The sequence below is a fragment of the Oxyura jamaicensis genome, chromosome 2 (genome assembly GCF_011077185.1).
Source record: "Oxyura jamaicensis isolate SHBP4307 breed ruddy duck chromosome 2, BPBGC_Ojam_1.0, whole genome shotgun sequence".
NCBI lineage: Eukaryota > Metazoa > Chordata > Aves > Anseriformes > Anatidae > Oxyura > Oxyura jamaicensis.
The window spans coordinates 120569629-120585502 of record NC_048894.1 but is presented as its reverse complement, the minus strand read 5'-3'; the positions used below and the strand labels follow the sequence as shown (position 1 = coordinate 120585502).

General features: G+C 40.1%; 1 protein-coding gene across 3 annotated transcripts in view; it reads right to left on the bottom strand.

Moving 5' to 3' along the window:
- Positions 1–15874, bottom strand: part of CHD7 (chromodomain helicase DNA binding protein 7) — a 126221-nt gene that overhangs the window by 54959 nt on the left and 55388 nt on the right. For all 3 annotated transcript variants that reach the window (XM_035317421.1, XM_035317420.1, XM_035317418.1), the window contains exon 3: positions 2686–3107. In XM_035317421.1, the coding sequence (XP_035173312.1) occupies positions 2686–3107 (422 nt within the window). The remainder of the gene's footprint in view (positions 1–2685; positions 3108–15874) is intronic.

Below are 15874 nucleotides of genomic sequence, written 5' to 3'. Positions count from 1 at the left end.
ATATGTCAAAATTGGTTATCTGGGACTTGTTTTGTTCTAGCCAAAAAAAAAAATATGTTCTTTGATAAATACATTTCTCCTGTCTGACTTTACCTGAATTTTCCATGAGTGCAAGACTGCTCTTCTATTAAAATTGATTTCCTTATTCAGGAATGAAAACCATTTGCTTTGCACAGCATTTAGACATATAAGATCATACTACTCTTTCCAATGTTTACAAGCAAAAACACTTAGCAACATTAGAAGCAAGCACATGCTAGCCATCTTATTAACTTCCATCAAAATATTTTACTTTTACATAATCATACCGTAATCTACATGAAGCTGCATGAATCTTACTCATCTCAGAAATTGTAATATCTCCTTTGTGGAGTTAGCACTGCTGAAACATCGCAGCTCAGACGATTAATCTTTTAGGCTGTTGATTCATTTAAAAACTTTATCACTGATCTGTCACTGGACCAACTCCCCAGTTCGCGACACTGCCAAAGCAAGCACATTTCTTTCACTGATTTAAAATTCTTCAGCAGCACAGCATCCCAACACAGCACCAGAGATCTTCAAAGAAGTTTGATACTGAAGATGACAAGACCACAAAACGATAACAACGTTGTTTTCAAAAGAGCAGTTGGTAACAGTGAGACAAGTCCATTAAGGGAAAAAGTAGACTTTCTCGACACCTCTACGCAAACATAAGGAACAACACCTGCTCTTTAATGCTTCTACAAACACTTTTCTCTCGCAGGTAAAACAACAGGGCTAAGAAGCAACCAGAATACCAGAATGTAGTCATCTAGCTACCGATCTACAAGAGTTATTGCGTGGGAAAGGAGATAAAGCTTTTCTACAAATACAACTGAGAAAGCAGTGATTTGTTCCTTCAAAGGAAATACTGTTCCTTTAATCTGCACGACATATCCCAAGACATATTAGAGAAGACATGCAAAGAGGTGTTAGGACTGAGTGGAGAGGACAGACAAGTTCTGAGGTCTGACATGCAGCACAGCCACAGGAACCCATACCACACTCCTTCTAACCACTGCTTATTAAACAAAGCTTCATTGCAGTCAGGACCTTGTAAAACTGCACTACTTGAGAAGTCCTACAGTAAAAGCGTTTTTTTTATCATTTGGTGCAAAAATTGCTGGGAGGAGATGCTCTATACCATGCAATAATACGGCCTCTTCGGCCTTCAAGCCAATGAATTTATGGAAATAGAACAAAAAGGTTACTTTAGCTGATACAGTATTTCAGCTTCACAACTATGTACTGAGAGATACAGCTTGAAGAGTTTTCCTAAGCTGTGATTTATTCTGTATGTAAAACCCATCCTTAGGACGGTCTGGAACATAGCCTGTGTAACTGCAGCAATAGGATAGGCTAATCAACCGTAATTTATTGAATGGTTCACACAGCCGGTTCAGAACAACATTTGATTTTACAAGCCAGTGTTTATATATTCTTTAGGAAACACTGTCTCTGTTAACCTATAAATAAATAAATAAATCCCTGTCTTGCCAAAGTAGCTTCCTACTATCTGTGCCTCGTTTAGCCGTATCAAAACTAACCAACAGTCAGTCTTGCAGAATATATGCAAAGCTGATTCATTAACTGCAGTTTTTAAAGCCTGATACAAATGGATTTTGCAAACTGATTCGGATTAACCAAGTCTGGCTGTGCTTCCATCTGGAAGTTATATTTTATAACACTAGCCACATCTTGAAAAACAGATTCAGATGTTTGGAACAAATTCAGAACAGTTGTAAGAAATTCTAGGTACAAATGAAAAAAAAATTGAGCTTTAATGTCTTTTTCCTCTCAGTTTTCTTTCAAGTGAGCATTTATAATCGTGGTGTTTAGGGAGTTGAGGGGTAAGGAAAGAATCTGTGTTATTATCTATGACGTATTTACTCATGTGTAACAGCGGTTTGTTCTTTCTCATACTACTCCGCAGCATTTTAAGCCTATCCTCATAAAGGGACACAACATCGAGTGAAAACAGCTAAGAAACAGGGTTGAAGCATCTGGTCCTCCCACAAAGGCTGTGTGCTAGAAAAATTGTCTTTACATGAAACATTGAAATGGGTATAAACCCTAGAGTGAAGGACATACTAACGTATATTGATATCCATATAGAAATGCCTTTTTAACAGCAAAGCTTATAACCCATGGGTTGTGTCAGTATAAAATAGTGCCGTACAACTTGTAACAACACTAAGTACCTAACTTATTTCTTTATTTAGACAAAAACATCATCAAACCTTTTTTTTTTTCCTCTAAGCCCTTCACGTCTGGATTTTGGTCAAACCTAAATTACTGTTGAAGCAATTTAATTTCTTAATACACAAACCACACACAAGGACAGATCAGCACTGGAAGAAAAGGAGTTAGTTTTGAAATCTAACAGATCCAGAAATGTTTATGCCTTGAAAAGAAAAATTAACCTCGCTGGGTATGGCAAATACTTCTGCCTTTCCAGCTTATTTAGAATGACTGTGTAGCCATAAACAGGAAAGCCATACAAGAGAAACATACTTGAGAGGTTCCTCAAAAACATGGTATTGCAGACGATTGAGGTCAAATGACAAAAGATTTCCTCTCCACCCACTCCATTTAGCGCAGATATTCTAGAAATCCCACAAGCACATTCTTTTTCTCTAAACATATAGAAGTTTCCAGACTTACCTATTCTTTTTGCTGGTCTTGGGTTTTGGCGTGGTATTTTTTGCTTTCTTTTCCTTTGGCTCTTTAGGGGTCTTAGGGACTTTGGGGGTCTTGGGTTCCTTCTTTTCCTTGGGTTCTTTCGGATCCTTCGGTTCTTTTTTTGCCTTGGGCTTTTTCTTTTTCTTCTTCTCTTCTTGGGAGCAATCCACTGAGTTCCTGGTTAGATTCTGGTTATCAAGTCCCCCAGGAAAGTCTTCCTTACCAAAACTTTTACTGGGACCTTCGGCAGCAATGTGATTGTTTTTCTTTTTCTTTTTCTTCTGCTGTGGCTGCGGCTCAATCGATGGCAGATAATCATCACTTTTCACTAGCTGGGTATTCGGTCCACTAACCTGAGTCATATCCGGCACTGGTTTCTCTAAAAAGGGTTCCGACGGAGAATGCTGAGAGAGAAACAGAAATAAAATTTTACATTTGCAACTTTGATTTCTAAAGCTTTGCTCTTTTGGAGCAGGAGGTTATACAGGGAGAAAATACTATGCAGAAGATTAAGATTAGTAAATCAGTATTTAAAAAAAAAAAAAAAAAAAAGCTTTCTGCAGTTAAAACAGTGGCAAAGTCACCAGAAATTCTTGACGTAGCAAGGGTAAAATTATTCTATAATAAAGCTTTCATACAAAGTGGAAGGACAGGAAATATTTAGGCTCTTCAACACTTAGATGCAGAAGGAAAGCAACTGTTATTCCAGACATTTCTATATTCAGAGCAGTTGCTGATGGAATAACTTGTTGCAACTCATTATGTTATATAGGGAACTTGTCCTCTGGGGAAAAAAATTAACTGTGTTTCTTGACTTGCAATAAGAAAACGAATATATTCACAGACTGTATTTATACAAAATCAATCAGGGCAATTTACAGTGGTTCAAGATGTGACAGTAGGTATTGTGATCAGCACGTGAAGGTTTAAGCCACTTCAGAGTGTAATATATTGTTACAATTTATATCAAAGAATCCCAGCTCCCTACTTGTAACCGAAACAGATTTGTAGCTGCTACAGATTGGAAGGAATGCTATCTTGAGTATTTGTGAAGCTGCAAAAGTATCCCTTTTCAAAGTCCAAGTGGTACATCAAGCTCATACAGACTTGTACTTCATAAAAGGAAACCTCTGTGTAATTACACAAATGCCAAGTGCCTGGACTAAGCATATTGGACACACTTGCAATTATTCTCTCTTTAACAGTTCTGTTCTGCCCAAAGATCCATGAGTCTGCAATGAAAAGATGTCTAAGCTCTACCATGACTTTGCAGTGTATCAAAGCCCTGACCTGCTTCTCCTCACTGCCTGCCTGCCTGCAGCTACAAACTCAGGACTACAGTGCTTTTCAAGAAGTAATAGCATGACACCGTACTGATGCTTTTCTTACAACTAAATATAGGGTCAGAACATTTTCCCATCCTCTTTATCTCCGTGGTTCTCCTACTTTTCACTTCCCTAGAAATTAAGTCAGCATGATTTTAGGTGGCAGAGTTCCCCGTTAGCTGTGGTCATGAAGGCTAGCCATTTGAGGTGTTTGATCCACTGAACTGGGGAAAAGAAAGGTTTATAGCAAATCACAATTTTACTTTCAGATATAGGAGCAGCTGCTTGTAATATTATTTGCATCTCATTTCATCTCATTTCCTCTTTTTTTTTTTTTTTTTTTCAAACAGGACTTAGGAGTGGCAAGCATGCAATGAATGACTACAAACCCAGCCTCTGAGCACATGTGAAACTGATGCACATACACAGACATACAGTTTGACCACTCAACCTAAAAAAACAGTGCACCTAAGACTTAGGAAATAAAATTCTTAATATCACTGCATGAGAAAGTGAATACACATGTATTTTTAAATGTATATTTACATGTATATTTACATGTATTTAAATTATATTTACATGTATTTTTAAAGGTATATTAATATAGCTTTCTGAACGTAAGCAAAGTGAACTAGTGCAGTCCTATCTTCAGCATTTCTTCAAGTAGCAAAATAACCCCGCTATGCCCAGAACACCCGTTCATGCTCAGAAGCTACCCAAGCAGCAGAAGGAGCAAGCCCATCAAGAAGTGAAGACAGCCCTTTTTCTGTGTGGGAGAGTTCTGAATGGTATGAGCAAGACATCACAGTTCTTTGTGGAGGAGACTCCAGGACAGAGGCTGACCAAAGATCTGGGTCTGCTTGGCTTAATCAAAACCTTCCAGGGTCACTTGTGCATGTTCCCATCCTCCACCTGTTTAAGATACTACTTAGTGCAACAGGGCCTTAGTCACAGTGGAAATCACTTCAAACCTGACACATCCATTTCATGACCACCGCATCCTTCAGCCCCACCCCAAGGCAATGTCACGGTAGGCATCCTGAATCAGCACCTCAGAAACCTGTGGTCATGATAATACTTGGATAACTCCATGCTGGAAAGTTCACAGAGACTGCATATCTGTACTGAAAAAGCTGACCTCAGGAAATCAGTGATGCCAATGGGTCCTGCAGTCCAATTATGCGTGACAGAAAATACAAATGATATAAATTTTTCTATTTGTCTTTGAATTTTGTTGACTGAGTTGAATACCTCCTCAGATTTGTTCTGTGGCATAGAACAAAACCTTCTTCTCAGAACCTCACACCATTATATATTTGTACCATCTAACGTTGGTTTTTAGGCTGGAAAACACAGGAATACCACACAGATCACCTATAACATTTTTTATCCATAGGTTTTCAGACCTGTACTTTTAACTTACATTTTCCCAATGAAGCCAACACAATTCTGTTCTCTGCCATTTCATATCTCAAGCATTCTGAGTTTTTCAGAGATTTCAAGCCCAAATTTCATCAATGTTTTTACTGAGCTGTCCCCCTGCAACACTCTTTCTAAATACAGCTCACTTGCTATATCTAACGCATGAGAAATCTAAGTTTTCCTTTCCATTACTTGTAAATTTTGTATTTAGCAAGTACTTTATGTTTGGTAACAAGCGATTTGTTTGCTGTCTGACTCACGTATGAGGCACAACTTTTTAGAGTAAATCAGAGTTGGCCATTTCATTTTGTAATTTGTCCCTTAAAGCATGTAAAACAGCCAAGCAGAAAAGTATTACTAACTGCAAGAAATAGAGTAATGCTGCCTAAATTCAGTTCTATAAAACTTTCAAGGTTGCACCTAAGTTAGTGTCAATGACCACGTCAATGAAGTCAGTACAAAGTTTTATAAGCTTGAGCATTCCAATTACCTTTTTAATCTAACTCGGAAAAAGTAATTGTCTTTTTCTTTCTAGACTTATGTATTTATTTTAAGAAGTCTAAACAACTTTCAGCACAGTCACAAGCAAATTTGAATGTAAGACAGACAGCTTTCCAAGTCTCTACAGCAGCAATGTCAGCCCTTTATGATTTGACATTTGCAGCTCCAGTGCAAGGTCTGGCCATCAGGTCATCACTGAAAACGGTAGCAGTTGCTTCCACACTGCAATCCCCAGTAATCTGCGGAACTGCAATTCTGTAAGACGTCACCCCATGAAAATTCAGATTCTTACCACCTCAAGAAGCTTATCCACAAGGACCATTCTCAACATATTCTTAAAGCCATGTTATCCATACACTATATGCAAACCTTACATATGAAATAAAAATGAAACACTTACTACCTTTTATTTGCAGTGCCAAGGTGTGTGTATAAACAAGCACACAAATTAAAATACTGTGATTTTGTTTCACATCATTCGCAGCCCCAAACACAGCTACAGAAAGCCAACTCTGCCCTAATTAGGCTTTGGTTAAATTTCCTTTCATTTGAAAATACACTATTTTTGCCACATGCAACTCCCTTTGCACTTTGCTTGTTTTATAATTCACTTACAGGTGACCTTGTAAACCATAGCATTCTTTCAAAGAATGGGGTGTGATTAACATCTATTTTCTAGGAAGTCTGTGCCTGCGCTTTTTGCAATATTCTAAACCAGTGCATCCCTTACCAACAACCCCACATTGCTCCCTAGTGTGAAGCTGTGTAGGAGCAGCACAAGTCTGGTGAGCAGAGGAGGCTGGAAGCAGCACAAGGGATGCATTTTCTTACCTGAACCCAGTTGTCCGCTCTTTCTTCGGAGGGGAGAAGAACAGGCTTTCACTAGCAAATATTAGTTTAAGCCTACCACAGGGAATTATTTCAAATAGTTCTACTTCTGTAGATCTACAAAGGATTAACTCCAGTTACAGGGTCATAATTTCTGATGAAAGAACCCCATTTTCCATTTACAAATTAGTAAAAGATGCTTATTATACATTTTTACCAAAGACTGAAACATTTATCTGTGTATTTCACAGAAATCACTTCTCCTGCTGCTTCTAGCCATAACAAAGCCATAATTTAGTATGTTGGTACAGAATTTAATCTCCCACAGGAGAGAACCCATTGAAGATTAAACACAAATAGGTATTAATGCTATTTGATATTGCAGCAGAATTATTTTTGCCATTATTTGAAATAAGGTGCAAAAGGTGCTCAAAAACACTGGTGTGTTTACTAGACCCACATCTCTTTAAATCTTTTAGAGAAAAGCTGTTTTTGTAAACATTTAACAAAGAACAGATGGCCTGTTTTAATCATGCGAAAAAACCTGGAGCTCACATTAATACTCCTACCACAGCCTACTGGGTCTAGTCACCTCCCTAACCAGCAGCTCGGTACAGCCTTCAGTAATACCATTTAATTTTACAATGGACGTTTGCTCATCAATTCCCCGTGCCTGACAGTTAATCAATGCTATTAACATGCAATATCACAATGCAGGACACTCCTAAAGATCGCGGCTTATTAGAGCAAAATGGCAATTCTTCAACAACTCCGAGCATTTAAAATAATGTGCAGCTCAACAGGTTGCCCAGCAGACTAACACGCTTCCGCTCTATCATTGAAAGCCAACAATATCGGAGCAAGTTTTACATGAAAGCAGTAGTTTCTGGAGGGCAGAACCTCCCTTTTCTGGATTGCAAACTTATTTTTAAACTTCCAAACAGCCAAGATTTGATAAATTAAGAATTCAACTGCCCGCATTTCACGGCTGCTTCCATGTTGAGATCTGAGCTCATTCCCCGCAGCCCAGAGAAGCGAGAGATGTCTCCGAGCAGGCCGGTTACGCAAAGCAGCAGGACGGACAGGATGCAGGATTAACCCAGTGAGGGTTGGTGGCAGGGAGGGAGGCTAAGGAGAATCTTTCTGTTGCTTGAACAAGGATTGAACCACAATCAACCGCGCTTAAGTGCTGAAAGCAGATGAGTGGCAGCTCCCCAGCGGAGCAGCAAGTTGAGCCAATATCGAGCTGGGAGGGCTCTGAAGCAAGAGCAGCGAAGGATGAGATGTGACTCAGCTAACTTGGTGAAATTTAAACATCAGCCCGAAACACAAAAAAGTTCCTTTTTCTTTTTTATCAGGGCTATTTTAATTGCCAGCTGGGGTATTTCCAGTCTCCCTGGTCTCTTCCAACGTTTCAAGAGACTGTAACCACAGTTTACCCACATTTTCTTGGACTTTGGTTTATTAACCGAGTTGTGCAACAGCAGAGTAAGCACCCAATCAATTCCCACCCGCTCCATGCAGCAGAAAATTTCATGTCAGGTAAATTATTGCTGAATATTCTCTTTCGTAGCAATTATGTTCCTGTTAAGTTCTCACCTTCTCTTTGGAAGAATGCAACAGCAACCTGTGACCAAAGAAAGCTCTTTAAAACAGAAGAGGGACTTCAGCAGCTCTATGTAATGTCACAACGAACGCGTATCCTTCCTGACAGCACTGTCCACTGGGTGTTTAAAGGCCATTGCATGTATAAATTGCCCCATAATTCCTTCTTTCAGAAGTTAATGAAAGGATTCATCATCTCTCTGGATTATTTAGAACAAACTACTCATCCTGACTGTCCTCTAAACAAATCACCCGGAAAGTTTCCCCATTGTGTCTCCATACACCGCTTTGTCCCTGCAGTTCTCAACTTGTCCCTTCAATGCCTTCAGCACCAGGCCTGCCCTGCTGCTCCCTCCATCTGAAGCATGCTTTGGCTTCTCTAGCCCAGCATTGTCCTCCTGTGAATTTCACATATCAGCAAAAACTCCAGAGTAAACAGAAATCAACACGGCCTCAGAAACCGAACAGTATTTCCTACAGTAGCTAAAATCCAGAAATATCCCCAAGAACATGCTCATGCCCGTTAACTGTTTCCAAGATCTGTTTCACCACTCGCTTTCTCCTCCTTTACTGTGAGCGATGATACCTTCCCTTTCCTGTGAAATGTCTGTCCTGAATTGAAGATGTGCAAGTCTTATTTTTTTTTTTTTTTTTTAACTTTACTGTATGAAAATACTCAGTAGACCTTAAAATATTTTGGGCAATATGATGCTGAAACACTGGTATAGCAATAGTTCAGAAACCCTTGTTAAAAAACTGTAGTTCCAAGGTGACAACTTGCATTTTTAAACCTTCCAGCACTGTCCCTTATTGCAGAAAAGATCACTGAAAGATGAAAATGGAAAGAGTCTGTTTTGCAAACAGACCACGCAGGAATTACGTAGCTTGCTAAATCTCTTGCCATACTTCTACAAAATATGGGTGAAAAAGTATGGTAGAGAGAAGTTGATTAACACCTCCTTATCAAGAAATAACAATTAAATAACAGCTTGTATCAAAAAAGTTCATGTTTTAGTGAAGTGTTACTGCAATATAATTTTATTTCTTAAGCAGTCTTCCTACTCCATTACTATGGGCTGAGACCGTTTTTAAAAAATGGATACAACTACAGAAAAGCTAAAACTTGCTGATGATGCAAAGTCTTTGGAAGAACTCTGAATCAAGACAACTGCAATTCTCCACCCTACCAGTGGAATGGAAATGTTTAAAATCAATCTTAATGCCCTCAGCCACCACTGCACGAGCACACTCATTGCTGCTGTGGTGGAGCTGAAAATATCACCCCATTACTGTGTGTGGAAGAATAAAAACATGGCATACAAAATCCAGAGTTCTTTAATTGAGTCTCAGCACAACCATGGTATTAGAATTATTTTCTGGTCATGCCCTTCTGTGGAGCAACACAGATTACAAAAGATGAATGACACTAATGTGGCCATCCAAAAAAGCAAACATCACATTATATTTTACAGTAATCGCATGTAGCAACGTTGTTTTGTGCTCTTGTAAACTGAGAGAGATTACTCACGCAGGGAGCACTGATGAGCTTGTCCACAGCTCCAAAAAAAACCTAACTTCCCCTAAGAGAGCCCTTCCTGGTGCTCACCATGGGCCAGAACCAGCATCAACGTTGAGCAGACAGCACCAGACAACCGCCAGGACCTCCACATCAGAAACTACAACAGCTACCGCATTGACTGCATACATCTGCTAATGCGATGGTCTGCAAGACAAACATTTTAATACTTTAATGTTACACATTACTTCATAACATACCCTAGCTTAGATGGAAATGTAAGGTTTCTCCCAGTGCAAGACAGTCAGGCACTACATATTACACAGCAGTAGCTAGCACAAGTCTGATTCTCCACTCTCCAGCATCCCTGCATAGACAGGTCAAGGACTTGGGATTTTGACAATTTTTCTCTCGCTTTGGTTGCAGTGACACACACAGGGTGGGACAACGAGGCACTGAAGTCTGGCAGCAAAACCCACGTTGCTGACGTTGACAACTTGTGATCTTCCCTGCACAGCCACGCCAAAAAAGACCTCACTTTTGTGCAGGCTCCACTATCAAGCAGTAAAACATACCAGGAATGTGCCAACATGAGTTCAACTACACAGGTTTTGCAGAGGTTGTGCTGTGCTAGCTACACCACAGGTGGGAAAAGGAGAGGTAGACCAGCAAGAGTCCTACTGGAAAATGGTCCATAAACATCTTTTTCTTAACACCTCAATTCTGTGAAGTAGGGCCTGTATTTAAAAATTTAGTTACTTTCTAAGTGAAGTGAACTTGCACGTTCACTGCCCAAGCACAACTACCAAGACGCTTAATGCTGACTAGAGAACTCCTTGTAGTAGTTCACCCGCAAGGGTTTATCACAGGTCTTTTCCAGCCCCTCCAAAACAAGGTGGTGGCTGAGGGAAGTCATGCTGTACACTAAGACCATGCTGGGATAAAATGGTTTCCAGAACAGCTGGTATGATGCTTCAGCTCCTCCAGAATGGGGGAATAGGAGAGGAAACATCCTCAAATATTTAACCAAAACAATAGGACTGAAACTGCTATTACTAAACACATCAGTCTTATACAGGCTAACTTAATGTTTCGGTATATGTACCAGGAGATTTGTTGCTCTTGGGCTTGTGTCCATGTTCCACAAAGCCATTCGGCTTCACTGTGAAAACGAAGCAGTTCCTCTGTAAAACGAGCACATCCTCCTCCCTCCCTCAGGCACATTTCCCAGCCACACTTTGAAATCCAAGTTCCCGAGGGAAGATGAGACGCATACTGCCCTGCACACGCCATCTCCTCCAGCCGATTTCCTTCGAGGCAGGTACTGCATGTCAAACACGCATCAGTGTGTCCCCTCTTCGAAGTAACCAGTTCCTCCATCACACTGCACTCCACAGGTTATGTGCCTCTGATACCAGCTACGAATCCTCCCTAACACCCCCTGTCCAGAAAAAGAAAACCCAACAACACGCTCCTGACTTGCGTATTAAGTGCTCACAGACTGGAGACAGTAATCAAAACAGTAAATGTCCTCTAATATATATATATATATATTCTACGTTTTTTTTTAAGTCTCCTGCTAAGAGGGCTCTTATCTGGCTCACAGCCCCTTTGGTGAGTACGTTCCCAAAGCATTACTGAAACCTGAATGAGCACGACACAGAGCGAACAGCTTCGGGTTTGTGCCTTGGGAGGGAAACCAAAGACCAGCCTACCTGCTGCAAGCACTGCTGCTTCTGGCCGCAATGGACAAACAAGTTCTGCCTGGGCTTTCGCTGGGGCAAGCAGCAGTAACAACAAAAGCATTACGTGCCACAACGGCACAAGAGGTTCTGGCCTGCTGCTTTTTTCCCTACCCCTTCTAACCTCCCAGAAAAGGAAAACTTAGCAGGAAACTTACTTAACAGGCTATATATGTTTAAACATAAGGTATGCATGTAAGGTAGTAATACATTATACATCTATATAAGCCAGAAATATACATATAAAAATATAATCACAGAATTGTTAGGGTTGGAAAAGACCTCTAAGAATATCCGGTCCAACCATCACCCTACTACCACTGCCACCCCCTAAACCATGTCCCCAAGCACCACGTCCAACATTTCCTTAAACACCCCAGGGACGGTGACTCCACCACCTCCCTTGGGAAGCTGTTCCAATGCCTGACTGCTCTTTCTGAGAAGAAATGTCTCCTCATTTCCAACCTGAGAGGTGCATATAAGGTGTATACATAATACATATATAAGGTGCATCTATAAATTTAAAAGCTGTGTCTTTTTTGATTTGCAAAATCTCTGATAAACTAAAGTCTGCTTCATAAGAATTCAGCAAAAGTACGCTTTATCTTCTTATGTTTTACTTCAAATAAAGTACATTTAAACCTGAGGAAGGAAGAACAGCAAAAAAGAAGTAGCTTTTTTTTTTTTTTCTCCTTCCTCACTAGAGGAAGCCAAAGACTATCAGGCCACAAAGTTTTTATTTCTTCTGTTTTCTCTGCTATGCCTAACATTCAAGTAAATTCAAGCTTCAGAAATGCCACCTGTTTGATGGACACACCATGAGCCCACTTGCAAGAACAGCACGAAATGCTTCAGAACTTCAGCAATGAATCCAAAGGACTGCACTGCAGCAAAGGCTGAAGGGAAATGCACTAGGAGCAAAGATGAGCACAGACAAGAGTGCCATGGACATAACTGCATAGTGCCCTCATCTATTTACTTGGCACCACTGTATTTGTATGTGCTTTTTTTGTCACCATGCCAAAAGTCCTCCCACTCAGCTTTATACCCTTCATGTCTGTGACTATTCACCACACTTGTGTGTGTGCACCCTTCCCCTTGGCTTGGGCATCTTCCAGTGTCCCCCTACCAGTCTCAGGAAGCCATCAGGCACAGCCAATCCTTTTGGGCTTCTTCAGGCAACCCACGCACTGTGTGCCACACTGTCCTGCACCAGGGCAGCCCCCAGCCCCTCTTCCAAGGGTCTTCAGCGTGTCTAGCCAACCTCAAGGGATGCCCGGCTCTTAGGAGGCAGGCTGGGGGGCTCCCCTGCCCCAAACGCCTTCCCTCGTGGAAATGAATGAGGGCAGCAACTGAGTGGTTGTTGATACAACTGGTGTTGACACATTTGTAAAGCAGTAAAATACAGCAAATGCGAGCAAAATAGTTTCAAATATGCTTTTTTAGAAAATTATACGTGGTGTTTTTTCCAATATATTAGTAAGACTTTAGTTCAGACGTAAGATATCTGCCACTTTCCTTGTCCCTCCCTTACATACCTAGGAAAACCGAAGCCCAATATTTTTGTTTTATAGTTTATTTAATCCCCCCCCATCAGATTCTAGACACGTGAATCACGCATTTTTAAGAAGCCTGCACATATCTAAAATGTACCAATCAACACTTTGATAAGATCCATAGAGAACCTTTAACGAGAAGTTCATGAGAGGTTGCAAGTAGAAGTGATTAAAAAATTACAAGTTTTTCCCAAAGGCATAAATATTTGTCTTGTTATAGTAGCTCAAGAAAAAGAAAACATCCTCGGGTGCTTAAGAGTCTACCAGACACAACAAAGGACTCAAACCTGAGTTTTATTGCTGTACATAAAAAGGAAGTCCCACTTAAGTGCCACCATACTTTCATAATACCATCCATAACTGTTTTCATTAAATAATAAAGCATCCTGAATTCCTCCACTGTTTGCAGCAAGATTTTTCAATTTTGCCAGGATGTCTTGCAGATAGGGCTTACTAACTTAAGAAAAGTGATCTTAAAGCATTAAAAGAAACCACACACACTACAATTTGGTTTCAGTTTGGAGCTGAAAAACTTCTGGTTCATCAATATTTCATTTTGATGATTTGCAACAGACCCCGCTAGACAGATAATAAAATACCCCTTTTCTTCCCCTTGCCATCTCCCCCTTCCCCAAGGGGGAGGTGCACTTTATCCATAACCAAAAACCAAAATCCTCTTGATTCATTGTTTGAGCTAATGTAATTTTTATTTTTTAAACTACCACTTGTACTCAAGGCTTTTCTGCTATGAATTCAGAAATAACAACAAACAAACAAATTAAAACCCAGAGTTCTCCAATCCCATGGACCTCTGATACATTTCAATACAGAAGGCATTACCAAGGCAATGAAGTTAAACCACTTTTTTTCCTCCCGATTTTCATCTTTACATTTACTGACTTACTCTGATGAGAAGGTTCTGATCTCAGAATTTCCCAAAAAGGCCATATTTGGTAAATGTTCTCTGATATGTGATGATATCCACAGTAACTCAATCATCCTGTCTGTACTGTTTATGTCTACTCCAAATTTCAAGATGTTTTACTTGCTGCTATTTCAATCTCACAGCACATGTGAGCGTGCTTACTACAAGGAGATTCGCTGTTTAAAATGATCTAAAAGTTAGCATTTTATTTTGATGTTCAAAATGCCATTTCCTTAGTTACAAAGAAGTTTCACTTCAGAAGAGAAAAAGAAAATCCAAAAACCCACTACCACTTTTATTTCTATTAGTTGCTTTTTTCTACGTTGGGGTAACTTTTCTAATCCACTTATCTAGCATTAAACTACTCCTCTCCAGCAGAAATTCAGAAGGTTTCTCCAGACATTAGCCAAGTGAATCACCCTGCAAGCAAAGTAGCAAATACGCACTGCTGTCTTGAAGAAAAATAGTCCACTGTATCCTTAGGAAAAACTCTTACAAGTTATAAACATCCTTTAGATTTTTAAATTGCAATCTAAATTATTATTTCAAATCCTTGAAAACAAAGAACTCCCCTAGTTCATGTCACTTATGAAACAAGTTCTACTTCCCAGCACTTTTTACAGTAGTATCTCAAACACACAGACCAGCTCCTCCCTAGTTACTTCTAGAATTGCTGCCTTGTTCAGCGCACAGGGCGGATGGGACTCTTAGATTAAATCATATCTGAATGACCAAGATAATATCCTAAAGAGAAGACTCATGTTACCTTGAAAACTTAAGTACAGACTGCAAGGAGATGGTCTGTGCTCAGACCAGTGAACATCAGGAAAGCTAATTTACTGTCTATTTTTTCCACCAGTCTCAACTCACTGTGGCACTTTCCTATGTTTTTTTCCACGAAGTCTTTTTTTATTGTTGCTTTGTTTTGTAAAGTGACATACAGATTTCCTTCTAAACATAGATCTCCAGCAAAGGATTTGCCATGGACCCTCTTCTTGAGAAGTACTCACCAATCATGACTGCAAGCATCTCCTTGGATAACTACCGGCTTCAGCTTTAAGGCAACACAGCCTGGCGTAACACACACTAAGAAGCCCCAAATCCCACGTCTATCACTCTTTTGCCTGAGGCAACTCCCTGTCCGTCTGTCTTGGCTTCCTCATATGTAAAATGGGGAAAACATATTGCAGGAGAGTTTGGAAGACAAATGCACTAGTGGTTGTTGAGGTTTTTCTGTATTTGGATTAAAATTACCATTTTAAAAGCTCAGTTAGCAACTGATTCTTTACCAAGACACGAAAAGAGACAGTGTTTGTAGGAAGAGTCAGCCTGCTTCATGAGATACAGTGATATTCACAATAAAGTTGGCTGGATAACAAATAAATTATCAGGCAATCGCTCAGGTAATATAAGCAAATGAATGAAACAGCTACTCGTATGTCTTCTGCAGGTGGAAGAAAGGGAACAGAGAACGTGGCTGCGTACTGATTGAACCCTCCCTCGCAGGCACCAGGAGAGCATCACGACAGTCCCACTTGTGACCTTTCTTAGCTCCCAGCTTTGCTACCATTCTGTAAAGGCAATCAGCTAAAATACGTATGTTAAATTGCATTCACATTTTCTACAGCTTACGTTGTTGTTTTGTGATACTTTCAGCAGACACTTAAAGCATATGCCAACACAACCACCAAAGACTTCTTGCTAACTCTACCTACAAACAAGGCATCATATTAAGTACGTGGGAAGACAAC